Raw genomic sequence first — 17,455 nt, 5'->3', positions numbered from 1 at the left:
ATTGATGTAATCAATAATATTTCTAATTAAATTTAATAAAAATAATAATAATAATTAAAAAATAAAAACACATATTTCTTGGGGGTGCTTAGGGGGTGCTTAGGCAATCCTGGGGGGTGCTTCAGAACCCCCTAGCTCCCCCCTGGCGCCGCCCCTGCTAGCTGCCCCCTCTCAGAGCCACTCTGACCAGTCTCTCAACAACACTACTCTCCAAACACCAATCACAGTCAAACGCATTATAACACAATTTAAAGACAACTATTTACAACATTGGAAAGAAGAAACTGAAAGCCAAAGTAGATTAGAATGTTACCTGGGTCTAAACAGAGATTCTGGCAGAATATCTCTCTACTGTCAGAGATAGAAAGCAGAGTAAATATGTATGTCTGTGCATTTAAACCTGCATTTAAGAACAAAGGTTTGTAACCCTTATGTATGTTTTATAGAGTACAACAGCCCCCTCCAACATTGAACCAAAGTGACTCATTGACCGGATTTTTTATTTGTCTATGCTTGTCTGTGCTTTTTTGTTGTTGCTTGTATTCTATAATGTGTAAAAAAGGAACACACATCACATTAATGCAGTATATGCCCTGATGCCCGCACTGTTAAAGGAAGTGCAACATCATGTCCTGCTGGCACAATCAGTCACACAAAGTATGTACTCACAATGACTTATGTAAAATAGCTGTTGCAAAACACGTACAAAATGACTGCTAATCTGCTTCACCGTATCAAAATAATACATCTTGTTTCTTATGACCAAATCAGTTCACACTCTGGTCAATAAAGTATTTATAATGGAGAGTGTGTTGTGCTGTCAAGCTGACCTCTCTGTTCTTAACTCACAGTTAAAAGCTACATTAAGCAGATTCAGCCCCCTTCTCGGGGTCTGAACCACATCAGGATCACCTTCAGTATAGTATGGATACATGAGGCTCAGTGGTTCACCATGTGTGCCTGATCTCAGATCAGATTAGAGTTGAGATACTTGCAGATGCATGATGTGTAGCATCACACAGCATGTTCACAATTATATTGAGTACATGGTCAGTGTGTTTTTCTGTGAGAGGATCTGTATCTGCTGGGTTAGTTTAAAGGGGACCTATCATGCAAAATGCACTTTTGTAAGTCTTGTATACATGAATATGTGTCCCCGGTGTTCCAGGGAACTCACCAAGTGTCAGAAAACACAACCCTCTCTCTTTTCCTCCATACCCAAATCTCTAAAAAAGGGGCTGAACGGATCTGATCCAGACTGATCCAGATTTGAACACTTTACTGACGTCAGTAAAGTGGCGCTACGGCTATTGGTCAATTCTCCACCTATCAGGGGAATGAGAGGTTGTTTATTCTCCGCTGTGGCTCTTTTTTTTCTAGATCCTTCCACTTCGCGTCGGGCTCCTGATCTGCCTGTCGGTGTTCTTTTCCCCATAATGGCCGCGCTGCTGCACATTATCCCGCTTATTACACGGCCACATTCTCAACAAAGTAACGACATGACTCCCAATATTAATTGAAATGCTTTTATGGATTTAGAAAATTATTTTATTGATTTAAAAAATAGTTGTATTGATTTAAATTGACATGCATCCGCTAAGAAAAATAGTCCGTTGTTACTGTTTGAACTAACGTAGCAACGGCAGGAACAGCTTTGATAGTGTTTTTGAGGAGCTTTTTGATTACAGATTTGAAAACATCGTTGCTTGCTTTAAAAGTAGCACAATTCATGATGTCAAACCTTGGAAAGTATCTAGATATCCCTGCCCTAATGCCAAAGGAACTGCACACTGAATATGTGTCGCCGTTTGATGTCTATGTCTGGACCGCTGCGTAAAAAGGAGGGTTTCTGCCCCGTTGCGGGGGGGGCGTGGTCAGCTGCAGCTCACAGAATCAGCCCCCTGCAAAAACAGGGCTGGAAAGAGCAAATAGAGCGAAATGAGGCATGGCTAAAATGCAGGATCTGTTTGGTATTTTGAAAAAAAAACTATATTTATATACTTTATATAGGTATGGCCCTACAATATATTGTTCAAATATAGCACGATAGGTGTCCTTTAAACCATAGACTATATAACTGTATATATAAAGGGTTAAACAGGCCGAATGAACTAAACCATGACTCCACATATGCTCCTGCTGTGTCAGATATACATTTATTTTACATTTTAAATAGATTCAATCCTTCTTCTCTCCCTTAGATTGTGTGGTGGCCAACAGTCCTGCCTATATTCCTCCATCTTTTCTCTCCCCCCTCTCCTCCCTCTTCCTCCTCTCTCTGTCTCTCTCCCTCTGTGTTTCTGTGATGCCGGGCTGTGGGTGAGTGTTTGCTTGTGACCAGACTGAAGCTGGGGAAGCTAAAGGTGGTGCGGCGACAGCTGCTGCAAAGGTACAGAGCAAAACACAGCACCATCACTAGCTCTGGCACAACTCTGATGTAGTGGAGATAGGCTGCAGTCATCCGTTTTCCTATGCATTCACACTTCTTTGAAGACAGCCATTGTGTTAATGACTGTTTCATTTGGATTACAATTGGGAGCAATGTGTGGACTAATCGGTAATAAAAGAAGAAAACCAAACAAACACAAATACTTTTTACTCCTAATTATTATGTTAAGGGATGCAGATACTGGAGTCTGCATTGAAGTGGAGGGGTTTTGAGATGTTCTGCTTACGCTGAATATATTTCAATTAGTTTGGATGATCAGAAAACCAAACAAAGAACAACAACTCATCAGCAATATCTCTTTCCGAACAATGTGCTGGTGACCCAGTGATCTTCAAAGCTTGCTGTGTGCTCTTTTCATGAAAACGCTTTGATGGGACACAGCCTGTGTCTGTGTGCGCACAGAACGACCAGTCACAGTGCTTCTGTGCAGAGGTAGCCTGGTCCAAAGAGGAGAGAGGCCTCATTTATTATTTTTGACATTACATTAATAAAACGGTCAAATAAATGCTTGCGTTTTGCAGTATGAAATCTTATTAGTGAATCTGAACCCTTTGGGAAGCCTTATCTTATCCCTCTTCATTATACACAATCCTTCAGCAATACTTTGGAAAGTTCCTGTACAGAACTGAACAGCTCTTTCCTTTTAGGCATATATATTTGACATATTTTGTAATTTTTTACAACAATTCTGTTTTCATTTTCATTTTATAAATGTATTTACATTCATTATAACTCTAAAGGAAATTCCTTGTATGTGAACTATAGACTGTATACAGTATATACAAATACCTAAATGGCAACAAACCTTATTCTGATTCTAATCAGCTTTAATTCACAAAATGGTGGCTGTTCAAAGTAACTAAAGTAATAACTACCATAGGTTTCAGTGGCAGCCTCATATAGCGAGGACAGCCTGCAGATGCAACCTGATACTGAAATAAGCAGAATAAGAAAATACTTTCTGATAGTAATTGTATCTGACACATTGAACCAATGGTGCATCCTACTGACTGTTGACACTATAAGTTTAGTATAAAACTTAATAAAGCAGTCTAGATAGTTGTTGTTTAACAGTTGCTTTATCTTTAATATCTATTAAAGCTAACCAGGTCATATGTTGCTACATGTCTTTTAAAATATGAAGATGTTTCTGTGTTTGTAATATTGTTGAGTTAATGTTAACTGGTGTGTCCTTCCTTGGTTGATTCCTAACTGGCTGTATCAGGTATGAACACCAGCCGTTTGTCTCCTGTCTGGCCGGCCTCTATGGTTGCCAATGGAGACGATACCAAAGAGCCCGGGCACAGCCAGGAGAGTGCTGCTGCAGCAAGGTAAACACACACACACACACACACACACACACACACACACACACACACACACACACACACACACACACACACACACACACACACACACACACACACACACACACACACACACACACACACACACACACACACACACACACACACACACACACACACACACACACACACACACACACACACACACACACACACACACACACACACACACACACACACACACACGGCATCAGCTATCAGTGAGTTGAGTTAGGTGACTGCTGATAGTGCAGAGAGTATTGATTCCCCAGCCTGCTGACTAGGACACTCAGTTACTGCTTTCCCCTGGAAAACATGAGCATTGAATACTCTGTCAGCTTCATCCAAATATGCTGCTACCATACTGTATGCACTTGGTCATATGATTGACTTCCCCTGTATGTGGCAGATTCTCTAGCATCAGGGAGGCCACATCTGACTGTACCTTTAAACTTTTAGAAATGTCATATTCCCCAAAATAAATGTCAAAAAGAAAAACTAAATACATTGTAGTTTGGTAAGACAAACATGACCGATGACCACTGTTTGTTACAGGTGGAGTGTGGCAGCTTCGGCCTCCTGATCCTCACCTTCTTCCTGAGTTTTTTATTCCTCTATTTCTGGAGTGAAGCTCAAAATGACTACTTCAACTTTGACTGGTGGGTAACAACACAGATCAGACATGCTGGAACATTCCACCACAGTGTTTTGTGTGATGATGTCAGACTGTTTATAGGGCTTTGGTTGACATTGGGACGAGGATAAGCAAAGAGGAAATGAATTTATCCTGAGGGAAACTGCTGTGCTGCAGTTGCTTAGAAAGACAAAGATAGCACTAAGGTATATAGGATTATAAATCACTAAGGTGCAAATAAATAAAAAACATTTGTTTGAAAATAAATGTACACATATAGCAACAAATAGCACCTGCCGAATGCCAAACAGGATCGATGTTGGGCAGGTAGGTAAAGATGGTAGGTAACCTGCCACCATGACACTGTATAGTCTTCTTGAACAGAAATCCCTCAGTTAAAAATAGTGAGGGATACATTTCATACTTCTACCATCTGGTACCTCTGACGCAGTGTTTACATTTCTAATGTGTTGTTCTTACATTTCAATGGTTGCTGTCAATACAGTTGAGTGGGATGATGTGAAGTGTTGACAGTATCAACCTGAGGATGGAGTGTGTGCACGAGTGCATGGTAACACATGATGTTGATCTGAATGTTCATGGTGTTGCTTAGGGATGATTGTCTTTAACAGGAAAGGAATCAGTGACTCAATACGCGGTGGACGAAGGGATCAAGCCGTCATTCAAACCTGCCTCCGAACACGACGCACACCATGTGATGGCTGCTGACGGTTGTTCTTGCTCCTCTTCAGGTTTAACTTTGGGACTCTGGGCTTCTGGTTCCCCTGGTCTCTGGTCCTGCTGGTCATTGCTGCTGCTCTCTTCACATACATCGCCCTCCTGCTGGTATGGACACTGATGGTGGTTCAACCTGTCCACATTAAGCACATGATCGACAATAACAAACAGAACAATGCTTCATTAGTTCACTTTAAGGAATTCAGTTTCGTGGTTTGTTGGTAGTTGTTACTTGAAGCAGCTTTGTGTAATGTGTTCAGGTCCTGGCAGTGTGCCTGCTCTCTGAGGGACAGAGGCTGTACCTCCACTGGAGCCACAAGGTAATACACACGTACACACAGTGCGTTGTATTTGTGTTCTCAGCTTGTTGTTAGATGTCATGTGTTGTGCCTTCTCGTCCTGATGTGTTTGTGTCAGACTGGCATCGTGGTGGTGTTGGCGTTCTCAGTCACAGCCACCGCCATCTTGTCCGATCTCTGGAGCAAAGAATGGAAGACTCTCCTTCTGTCCCTGCAGGTAATCCTGACACGCCAGCCAATCACATTCCAGGACTTTGTTTATGTTCTTTGTGTTTTGAGGGAAATGGTCGTGCTGACATTTTTACCAATACCATGTCTTCCTCTGTATATCTTTATTAGTTCGTATCTTCCTCTTTAAATCGTTAGGTGACGGCACCTTTTCTCCACATGGCTGCAGTGTCACTGATGGCGATTCTCTCATGGCCAATAGCTTTGCACTTCTTTCGCATGAACAAGAAAGGTAAGAAGGCTGATGAGTGTCTGTGGAGGGGGGGGGGCTTTGACTCAGTTGCAGCAGTTGTAGATGCATCTTATCAAACATGTAATTTATCACAGAGTAAATGGACCTGGTGATGAAAACTACAACAAACACTTAATAAAGCAAATATATATATCAGTGTTTACCCTGTGGCCCGCTACGCTTTCTACAACAGAGCTGCAGGTGGCGCTGCCCCGAGCTTGTTTCTCTGGTGGACTCGGAAATGGAAACGGACGATTTGAATCAAACTTGAAGCCGTCACACATGTACACAGCACAACACAACACATGTACACAGCACAGTACAACACATGTACACAACACAACACATGTACACAGCACAGTACAACACATGTACACAACACAACACATGTACACAGCACAGCACAACACAACACATGTACACAGCACAGCACAACACAACACATGTACACAGCACATGTACAACACAACACATGTACACAGCACAGCACAACACATGTACACAGCACAGCACATGTACACAGCACAACACAACACATGTACACAGCACATGTACAACACAACACATGTACACAGCACAACACATGTACACAGCACAACACAACACATGTACACAGCACAGTACATGTACACAGCACAACACATGTACACAGCACAGCACATGTACACAGCACAGCACATGTACACAGCACAACACAACACATGTACACAGCACAACACATGTACACAGCACAGCACAACACATGTACACAGCACAGCACAACACATGTACACAGCACAACACATGTACACAGCACAACACAACACATGTACACAGCACAACACATGTACACAGCACAACACAACACATGTACACAGCACAACACATGTACACAGCACAGCACAACACATGTACACAGCACAACACAACACAACACATGTACACAGCACAACACAACACATGTACACAGCACAACACATGTACACAGCACAGCACAACACATGTACACAGCACAACACATGTACACAGCACATGTACACAGCACAACACATGTACACAGCACAACACAACACATGTACACAGCACAACACATGTACACAGCACAACACAACACATGTACACAGCACAGCACATGTACACAGCACAGCACATGTACACAGCACATGTACACAGCACAGCACATGTACACAGCACAGCACATGTACACAGCACAACACAACACATGTACACAGCACAGCACATGTACACAGCACAACACAACACATGTACACAGCACAACACATGTACACAGCATAACACAACACATGTACACAGCACAGCACATGTACACAGCACAACACAACACATGTACACAGCACAGCACATGTACACAGCACAGCACATGTACACAGCACATGTACACAGCACAGCACATGTACACAGCACATGTACACAGCACATGTACACAGCACAGCACACTCAGTGAAATATACATGAAACCACTCTGGTAAAAGCAGCCCATAGATGTAGATGGCCCCTCAGCAACGTGACACACTTGTCTTGCGTGAGTTGCACAGCTGAAGACGTCCCGGTCGTCCCTCTTCCTCTCTCCACTTCCTCCTAACAGAAAATCAATGTCTCATTTTCCTACTGGCACTCTTCTCTCTTCTCTCTGACGTCTCCTTTGATGCTGCTCTGCACATTTTCCTGCAATCTGTCTTTCCTTCTATTTTCTATCGAACTGTTTTTATGCACATTTTCAATATAACAAATATAATTAAATCTTGAAAGATTGCAGAAAGGTTTTAAGTCATGGATATAAGCAGGACTAGGTTAAGTCTGCTCTTGCTCTACACAGAACTGATGTTACCTTCTTCACAGTATTCCACTAAGGACACAGAAGTGTGATAGTTCCATTACAATTCATGAACATGTTATCAACATCAGTGCAATACCAAGCAGGAGGTACCGTTTTAATATATAGATATTTTAAAAAGTGTTATTCCTAGATTTATGTCCTGACTTATATATTTTTACAATTTGTATTCCAGACCCTTGAGCTTCCTTCCATTATCTTACAGACTAACCTTGTATGATATGTTCTTAGTTGAACAACCTGTAACCAGTGACGAGCTACAAAGCTAGCAAACAGCATTAATGAGACGCTTTGGACTCTAAAGATTCTGACCCGTGGGCCAGTTGAGCTGCTTCAGTGCTGAACAGTGCTGACATCCGGGCTGGGCCGTGTTCCTGTCCACGCAGCACAACAGGGAGAGCTATGTTACATCTGAGCTTTGCAGATTACTCTCCTTATCTCCTGCCAGGAGAGACCCTCAAGATGACTCAGCATCACTCTACCCTGCTGACTCACCATGGCAACCAGGGACAGTACCCATGGTGACCAAAGAGGCAAAAGAGATGCAGAAAACATAGAGGTCAAAGAACATTCATAAAAAGACAGTGAGACAGGAAGAGGAATGTTGAATAAAGTGGGTTAGCTGTTTTACGGGAATCCATTAAAAGCTGTGAGTGAAGAGCAGTCTTCACGTGTCCTCGCTGGGCGTGGGAATGGACATGCAGATCTTTAAGATACATGTGATGGGTGTCATTCAGTGTGCACTAGCACTGGTTTGTTCTTTCACACTGCAGCTCAATTCAACATAGTGTTTTACTTCAGCCAAAGTTCCAGTGTTGCCAGGTTTGGTAAGATACTGAGCAGCTAGCTAGCAGGTGGACTGCTTCCTGTTCTTCCTGTTGCCATGCAGGATGTCTGCTGGTCAGCACACTGCCATAGTCCTGAGCCATCTGTAGAGTATTGAAGGCTGGTGTCTTGGTTGGGATGTGTTAGCCAAATTAGTTACAATGATATGAAATGTTATAATACTATATGATATAACTGTAAATAGTTGTTTCGGTTGATTTAGATATTTATATGTTTTTTTCATCTGTCTTGATATGTTGGATAACATTTTTTTTTTTAAATGTTTGTCAATTTGTATTAAAAAGTGCATCCAGTCAGTCCGCTGAAGCTGCACTTTGTGTTGCAGTGCGCCAGGTGGCTGCTCTGGCTCTCTACCTGTCCGTGCTGTTCTCTCTCTACCTGGTTCCTCTGGGGATGTACTCGCCCTGCATCAAAGAGGCAGGGACGCTGGGACCTGCGCCCACACTCATCGGACACAGAGGAGCTCCAATGGTGAGGACTTTGGGATTCTTCTCTTTAGAGTCTGTATCTCCTGAACATCAATCTGATTGCAAAAGATATTTATTTTTCTTTCTCTGGAAATGATTTTGTCGTGTGTGTGTGTGCGTGCGTGTGTGTGTGTGTGTGTGTGTGTAGCTTGCTCCAGAGAATACTATGATGTCGTTTGAGAAGGCAGTGGAAGCTGGAGGAGAAGGACTGGAGACCGACGTCACCATCAGGTATAAACTGCTCACAGTTGTGTGTGTGTGTGTGTGTGTGTGTGTGTGTGTGTGTGTGTGTGTGTGTGTGTGTGTGTGTGTGTTTCCCAAGGTGTGTCTTGTGTCCATCCCAAACAATGATCCCTTTAGTTACACTGTAAACATTCTCCATCACAAGTGAAAGTACATTCAAGACCTTACTTAAAGGGGACCTATCATGCAAAATGCACTTTGTGATGTCTGTTATACATAAATATGTGTCCCCGGTGCTTCGGGGAACTCACGCAGCGTCAGAGAATAAAACCCTCTCTCTTTTCCTCCGTACCCAAATCTTTTAAAAACCGGTGTAAAACTAGCGGATACAGATTTCCATCCGCTGTGACGGCAGCGGACCCACAGAAAGTTGCTATCAGAAACAATGCCTGATGTGTTTTGGACGTCTTCGTTTACATTAGCAAGCCTCGCTAACACTCAGAGCTAACCTGTGCTGGAGAGCACATGTGTTTAAAAAGCAGGAAATAACAAAAGGAACTCACCTCGTGATAAACCTGCAAGAGAAAAAGCATTTGAGCTCCATGCTGTTTCAGAAATAATCCTTGACGTGGTTTAAACAGGATGGCGTTTTATCACAGCAGAATTTAACTTTAGAACGGTAGAATTCTGATCAGGCATTAGCTCCGCCTCCTCTTATTTATTTATTTCAAGCTAAGGACCCAACATCTGCGTTTCTCTAACAGGGCTGCAAAAGAGGGGTGTGAGCAGTGTGAGGCTACAACGGGTGATCTGTTTGGTATTTTGAAAAAAACCCGTCACAGACATGTTTTGTATAGGTATGGCCCTACAATATATTTTTCAAATATAGCATGATGGGTCCACTTTAAGTAAAAGTGTTATGAGTGTAATGAACTTAAAGTATAACAAGTACTAATCTAGTCATCCCTATCATATTTTAATTATTTAATAATGTTTCTGGAATAATTCATCCTGCCTTAATGTGTGTGTTGCATTTTACTGCTGTAGATGTTTAAGGTTGCGCCCATTTGAAATGCTTTACTGTTTGGAATTATTATATACAGCTATGCATCCTGTTCTATAACTTCATACATCTGTTAAGAGTTGCTGTACTTCATGTATGTACCACATATCTCTTAAAAGTCACTTTTTCATGACCTCAGAAAACAACGATTTTTTTCAGTTTAGTGGCCATTTCATTTGTATTTGTTTCATTCATGGTATGCACAATTTAATGTATGATAATTGTTTACAAAACATGTCTCTGTAAACACACCATTGACCAAAAAGGAGCAGTGCCCTGTACTACGAAGCCAGTTCCACAGACCCTGGATAGGTTTGAGTTATCTAAACTAACCCTAACAAACGAGATCTCGCTAAGCGGTCCTACGACGCTGGTTATCAACTCGGTAAATCAAGCCAGGGTTTCTCTCTCTAGCTGAGAGCGCGTTCACGTGAAAGGGGCGGGGTTAGCAACATTTGACCAATCACAAACATGGACAAGCGTACTGACAGCGCAGCGTCATACTTCATGAATAAAAAGTAAACTATCACCTTATCAATCAATCAATCAATCGGCGCATTCACACTGCAATACTTTTCCCACAAAGGTTCATGCGAACTTAGTTCATGAGAACTCTTCAGTTCTCATGAACTAAGTACAGATCGCGTTCACACCGGAAAAAGTCCCTGGGGGTGGATTAGGCAAATGAAGCCGCTGACGTCACTTCTTCTTCTGCTTTGGGTTTACTGGCAGGCCGCAAACCACTTCACGGCGTATACTGCCACCCAAAGTCCCCGCCCAAAGTCCCCGGAGTTGGGGAAGGCTTCAGTAGAAGCTGCTGGGAGTCCCAGCAGCTTCTACTGAAGCCTTCCGAGTAAATCGCCAGAACGCCGACACCTCCTCATCTCCACCGCTCCCATGTTTTATTTTGTGTTGCCATAAGTTAGTCTCTCTGCGTTTCTGCGCTGGGCTAATGCTAATGCTAATAATGCTAATGCGAGGATAATAAAATGGCGGCTTCAAAACACTTTTTGGGAGTTTTACGGGGCGTGGTTTGCAATCCGCCCAGCCAATCAGGAATATAGCTCTTTTCTCACAAAAGAGCCGCTCGAAAGTCCCTGCTCTCTAGCAGGGACTTTCGAGGGGGTAAAAAGGTTGTAAATGCTGTGTGTAAATCAAAGAGATAATACATGTTACAACATAGGTAGACCAGATGTTTGGAAATGCATGTGTGTATAATAAGAAGATGAATCCACGAGGATGTCAATGTCCTGTGGGAGCCATCAGGGAAGCAGCATGGTGAGTCAGGCAGGACCGCAGAGACAGGTTCAGCGACTTGCAAACAAAGCCATATATCTTGAGACTGATTACAAAACTCTTTGATTTACTTTGAAAACCTAATATTAACTTTTATTATCACTTTTAAGATCATGAAATATATTTATTCAATATTTATCAGCCAACCAGGCTCTTCAGGGCCGTGGCCATGTTTTATGTCCACCATCCTTATAACAGTGTTTTATAACATTAGATATTAGAATACGTCAAATTATCAGCAGAGCAAAACAGTGAACATGCTTATTGTTCAGATCAGATGCTCGTGTGCTACCAGGTGTTCACTGCCACGCTAATCAAGTTGCCCTTAGCCTCCCATTAGCCCCGCCTGCTGGATCAGCTACACAGCATGACACAGCGTTAGCTGGTTAGCTTAATCTGCGAGACTGGAAGTTTCTCTCTCTGTGTGTGTGTGTGTGTGTGTGTGTGTGTGTGTGTGTGTGTGTGTGTGTGTGTGATGTCAGTCTTAATTGTACTGCAGCTCCTCCTATGATCACTCATCACTTATTTCTGTGTCATCCTCTGTTGCTCTCTGTAGTTATGATGGTGTTCCCTTCCTGATGCATGACTTCACTCTGAAGAGAACCACCGACGTCGCTGAGGTCTTCCCAAACCGAACGCACCTCGACGCCTCCATGTTCACCTGGGCCGAGCTCCAGCAGCTGAATGCTGGGAACTGGTTCTTATCGGTGAGACTAACACACACACACACACACACACACACACACACACACACACACACACACACACACACACACACACACACACACACACACACACACACACACACACACACACACACACACACACACACACACACACACACACACACACACACACAACACACACACACACACACACACACACACACACACACACACACACACACACACACACACACACACACACAGACACATATACACACCAACACACGCACACCGGGTTGGACTGGGAGAGATAATTGGCCCTGGCATTTTGGCCCAGACAGCCCAACAACCATCAAACCAAAACACACAGGGTCTGGGCGTCGTCCGCCAGAAAACCGTACTTGATTTTCATCCCATTTCTACAAACATGTAGGGACTATGGTGATAAAAAGTGGGCCATAATGATACATTCTGCCACAAAGAATAGTGCTCAAATATGTCCTTCCTTCCGAATTGTTTAATATAGGGGCCGACAGCCAACACTGGAGAGAATAATTTTAAGCAGTGGAAAATGTTCACAATTAATGTTGTGTGATTCAAAATAATGTGAGATTCAATTACCACTTAGATTTGTTTCCTTCTATTATTTATGGTCATATAACTATATACTCCAAATAATACACAATGTGAAATGTAAATAATTCATTTGAATTCCCTAACAGAAACATATGGACATACTGTATTGTATATAATACATGTGCAAACTTATTTAGTATCCTGACTAGGGTTGCAAAACTCCGGGAATTTTCAAAGATGGAAACTTTCCATGGGAATAAACTGGGAATTTTCTAAATTGAAGGTTGGCTCTTCATAGGGAATTTAAATATAGTTGGGGAAAATATATTTTAGCATAATCTTGACTAAAACAAACAGATGCCATTCAAGTACACTTGAATATCCATGCCATTCCTCAATCACATCTACAGCACACTGCTTACTGCATGGCTATTGAGACCACACCCCCTACAGCATGGGTTGGCAACAGGCGGCCCGCGGGCCATTGTGGACCGCCAGCAATAATATTTAGCCCGTCATTTTGAGAATAAAAAATAAAATATTATATTGAGATTTTTTTTCTTTTTTATTACAACATCGGACTGACAGTCGCACAGGCTATAATGTCCGAATAGAGCATCTACCTACACCTGAAGAATGCTTATTGTATCCATGTTGAGAGTGAATGACATACAGCACAGGCACAGTCAGGCAAGCGGGTGCACTGACGCTGGTAGTGGATCAATAGGTGCACGGCGCTGGTAGTGGATCAATAGGTGCACGGCGCTGATCGTGGATCAATAGGTGCACGGCGCTGGTAGTGGATCAATAGGTGCACGGCGCTGGTAGTGGATCAATAGGTGCACGGCGCTGGTAGTGGATCAATAGGTGCACGGCGCTGATCGTGGATCAATAGGTGCACTGCCGCTGGTAGTGGATCAATAGGTGCACGGCGCTGATGGTGGATCAATAGGTGCACTGACGCTGGTAGTGGATCAATAGGTGCACGGCGCTGATGGTGGATCAATAGGTGCACTGACGCTGATCGTGGATCAATAGGTGCACTGACGCTGATCGTGGATCAATAGGTGCACTGCCGCTGATCGTGGATCAATAGGTGCACTGCCGCTGGTAGTGGATCAATAGGTGCACTGCCGCTGGTAGTGGATCAATAGGTGCACGGCGCTGATGGTGGATCAATAGGTGCACTGACGCTGATCGTGGATCAATAGGTGCACTGACGCTGATCGTGGATCAATAGGTGCACTGCCGCTGATCGTGGATCAATAGGTGCACTGCCGCTGGTAGTGGATCAATAGGTGCACTGCCGCTGGTAGTGGATCAATAGGTGCACTGCCGCTGGTAGTGGATCAATAGGTGCACTGCCGCTGGTAGTGGATCAATAGGTGCACTGCCGCTGGTAGTGGATCAATAGGTGCACGGCGCTGATGGTGGATCAATAGGTGCACGGCGCTGATGGTGGATCAATAGGTGCACGGCGCTGATGGTGGATCAATAGGTGCACGGCGCTGATGGTGGATCAATAGGTGCACGGCGCGTGGCGCTGAAATAGCCAACATTCGGTGTGTGGTTTGAAAAGAATAACACCAGCTCACTAAATCATTCAAACGTAATGTTTACTTATATGTGAACAGGAACAAAGTTCAGGCAAAACATTGACAACAACATTGGAGAAGCCGCTTGGTCATGGAGGGCGAGGAGTGGTGGTGCATGAGCTCGAGAAACGACAGAGCAAACACGCTACATAGGGATAATAATTACAATGAGCCTTTCATTCAAAAATATAAAATATATAATTAGGCTATTAAATACAATTACGACAGGCTTGGTACTCGCTTAATGTGAAAAGTGACATCTCCCATCGGTCGCTATGTTTTGGATATCTGGTGATATGGACGTCACTTTAATCCGCAGGCAGTTCTCAAGGTTTTTATGCATCAATCGATTCCTCTCGTGCGTCTTTATCGCATTCATTGAAGAAAAGGACGACTCGCATGTATCGGTGGAAGAGAACATGGTGAGCACATAAAATGTGAGTCTCTTGATCGTGCTCTGCTCCTCTGAGCTTCCCACCAAAAGGCACTCGCAGACTCCGCACGTCTGAGCGCATCGCTGACCAGGGAGCTGGTTTGAAAATCAATTAGCTCCATTTCTACTGCAGCCTCGTCTCAGGAGGGGATCGTTTGTTTCGCCTGGGAGGCGAAGTCTCCACTCGGTCGGACTGTGAGAGGATCGCGTACAAAGGCAATGATGTCTTTTGGGACGGAGTAGTCCTCAAACCTTGACTTGAGGTTGGCCGTAGCTGCTCCATGAAGTCCACCAGCAGCTCGGTCACTTGTCCCAGTGCCCGTGGAGTTAGTGCACTGTAGGAGGAGCCTGCCGTGGATAAGTCTGACTCGAACAACTCCAGCTTCCTCGTGAGGATTCAAGCTTTTCAACCATGTCCACTGTGGGTTTGCCTCTCCCCTGTAGCTGCAGGTTACGCTGGTTTAGGTGGCCTTGAACCTTCGTCTCCCAGAAGGGCCAGGTGGTCAGCTGCTGCCCTAATCTCGCTCAATCTAAGGAACGCCTTGACCTCCTCCAGTAGCGCACAGAAGCGGTCCAACCAGCGCACGTCATCGTGAAGCAGCAGGTCATCGTGGGGGCCTCTTCTGACTCAGACACACGTTGTCGTAAAAGCCGATGCTGGGTGCTTGATGAACCCCAGACACAATGACTGACACGCATCACTTTGTCCTTCCTTTAGCTCACCACTGAGTCTGGCGCAAAGGACACTCTGGTGGAGGAGACAGTGCAGTCCAGGCATTTGGGGGGCGTGCTCCTTCAACCTGCTTCCCAGACCTCTGTGCTTCCCCACCGTAGCAGGAGCCCCGTCTGTCACCATCAGGTTAACCCTCTCAAGGGACAATGAGTGCAGCCTCAACAACTCTTCCTGTCTCGTAGACATAACGTCCCCAGTGGCGTCTTCTGATGGAATAAGAGACAGCAGCTGTTCCCTGAACTCCTCTCCATCAACATATCTAACATAGACGCACAACTGGGCTACATCTGTACCGTCAGTGCTCTCGTCAATGGCTAAGGAAAAGTCATTGGCTTGACTGAGACCCTTGATTACCCCCTGACAGCGTCCGACAGTGCTTCTGTGCGGCGCATAGCGGACCTCGCAGAGAGGGACACCTGTTTCACTGACGCAGTGACACCGTCCGTGGACTTGTCGGTGGCCAGTTCCTCAAACGGTCACCATCACCCTCCTTGAAACCTCTGCGTCAGTGAAGGGCCGGTTGTGCTTTGCGAGCACCCGACGCCTTTAGGGACGCAGTTGTCCCGTTCTGTCGGGCTGGGAGGCCTCGCACCAGGTCCTGCTGCTGTGCACAACCTGCTGTCAGCGCTTCCATCTTGCGTTTTCGTGCCTCTGTCTTGGGTGGAAAGGCCACTTTGAAGGTGTCATGCTTCGTCTCGTGGTGCCGCTTAATATTGTATTCTTTGCAAGCAGCCACAACTTCATTGCAGATAAGACACAACGGCTTTGCATTGATGAACCAGGTAGGATGAACGCATAGTCCGCTGTCCGGTCCTCTTTAAATGCCCTGTTTTCTCCTCTCTAGAGCTTTGGAGAGTGACATTACTGCTTTGGAGTGACTGGGGGAAGCTCGCGAGTGTGTGTGTGTGTTTGTGTATTTTTGCGTTTGTGTGTATTGTGTTTGTTTCCCCGGGAAAACCCTCTCGAGAAACACCGGCTGTTGTTGTGCCTGCTGTGACGTTAAGTTTCATATTCTGAAAGCCAAGACTTTAGTTAAAATCAAACAAAACACCCGAACCCCGAAAAACTAGTTTTCACCGTTGGTGCTCATCCTAATGTTCGGCCTCGATGTAACAACATTCATAATTAAGTAAATGTAACACCCTTTTCACCCCGGTTACACGTTTCATTCTCCCTGTACGATGGGCGCTGCAAGTGATGGAAATGGGGGATGTTGGCTTATCTGGCAACCGCAGCTCACAGCCAACGTGCGAGTGAGCGAGCGAGGGAGAGAGGGAGGGCGCTGTTGTTATTAGCATCTGGTGCTAGCTGCTCTAACGGAAGAAGAAGATGTTTCTCCAATGATGTGGAGGAGAGTCCTCTCCAGTCAGACTGAGGCTGATAACTTCAGCTCAGTGAGGTAAAGGACTCTCAGTGGTTAGATAGTTCACTTAGTCCAAGTTCAAACAGTTTGGTCACAATTTATGGAAACACATATTTCCAAGGCACTCCTTTATAATTATTGGTTTGAAATCATTCCAATGCATACTATGGGACAGAAACCAGACATATCCTTTAAAACTGGAGAGATACAAAAAAATAAATAAAAGTTAAGTTAAAATAAGATATGAATGAACAACACAAATAAAATAAGTTACATTCATTTGTTATTGGCTATGGTAGGTTACTGGTTATGTTCACATACTTATTTGATTACATCCACTTGTCTAAGATGACAACAGAGACTTTCCACCTAAACCCAGCAGCTAATGCAGACTCAACCAGAGAGGAAGAAGTAGGCCTACATCATCAGCTACCATGTCTGACAGAGAGGAGAACAGAGAGGAAGACAGAGAGGA

General features: G+C 44.2%; 1 protein-coding gene across 1 annotated transcript; it reads left to right on the top strand.

Annotated features, from left to right (window-relative positions):
- Nucleotides 1–2,306: 2,306 nt before the first annotated feature.
- Nucleotides 2,307–16,112, top strand: LOC117441820 (glycerophosphodiester phosphodiesterase domain-containing protein 5-like; the record flags this gene model as incomplete). The annotated part of the gene is made up of 12 exons (XM_034077836.1): nucleotides 2,307–2,389; nucleotides 3,675–3,780; nucleotides 4,351–4,454; nucleotides 5,182–5,275; nucleotides 5,428–5,487; nucleotides 5,585–5,683; nucleotides 5,833–5,926; nucleotides 8,932–9,077; nucleotides 9,222–9,304; nucleotides 12,172–12,322; nucleotides 15,603–15,714; nucleotides 15,982–16,112. Coding segments are annotated over 12 exons (1,263 nt in total), but the record flags the coding sequence as incomplete, so codon positions are not given.
- Nucleotides 16,113–17,455: the final 1,343 nt, after the last annotated feature.

Source organism: Pseudochaenichthys georgianus, unplaced genomic scaffold (genome assembly GCF_902827115.2).
Source record: "Pseudochaenichthys georgianus unplaced genomic scaffold, fPseGeo1.2 scaffold_2010_arrow_ctg1, whole genome shotgun sequence".
Classification (NCBI taxonomy): Eukaryota; Metazoa; Chordata; class Actinopteri; order Perciformes; family Channichthyidae; genus Pseudochaenichthys; species Pseudochaenichthys georgianus.
Note: the sequence above shows the minus strand (reverse complement) of the source record. Positions and strands in the feature narration are given on the sequence as shown.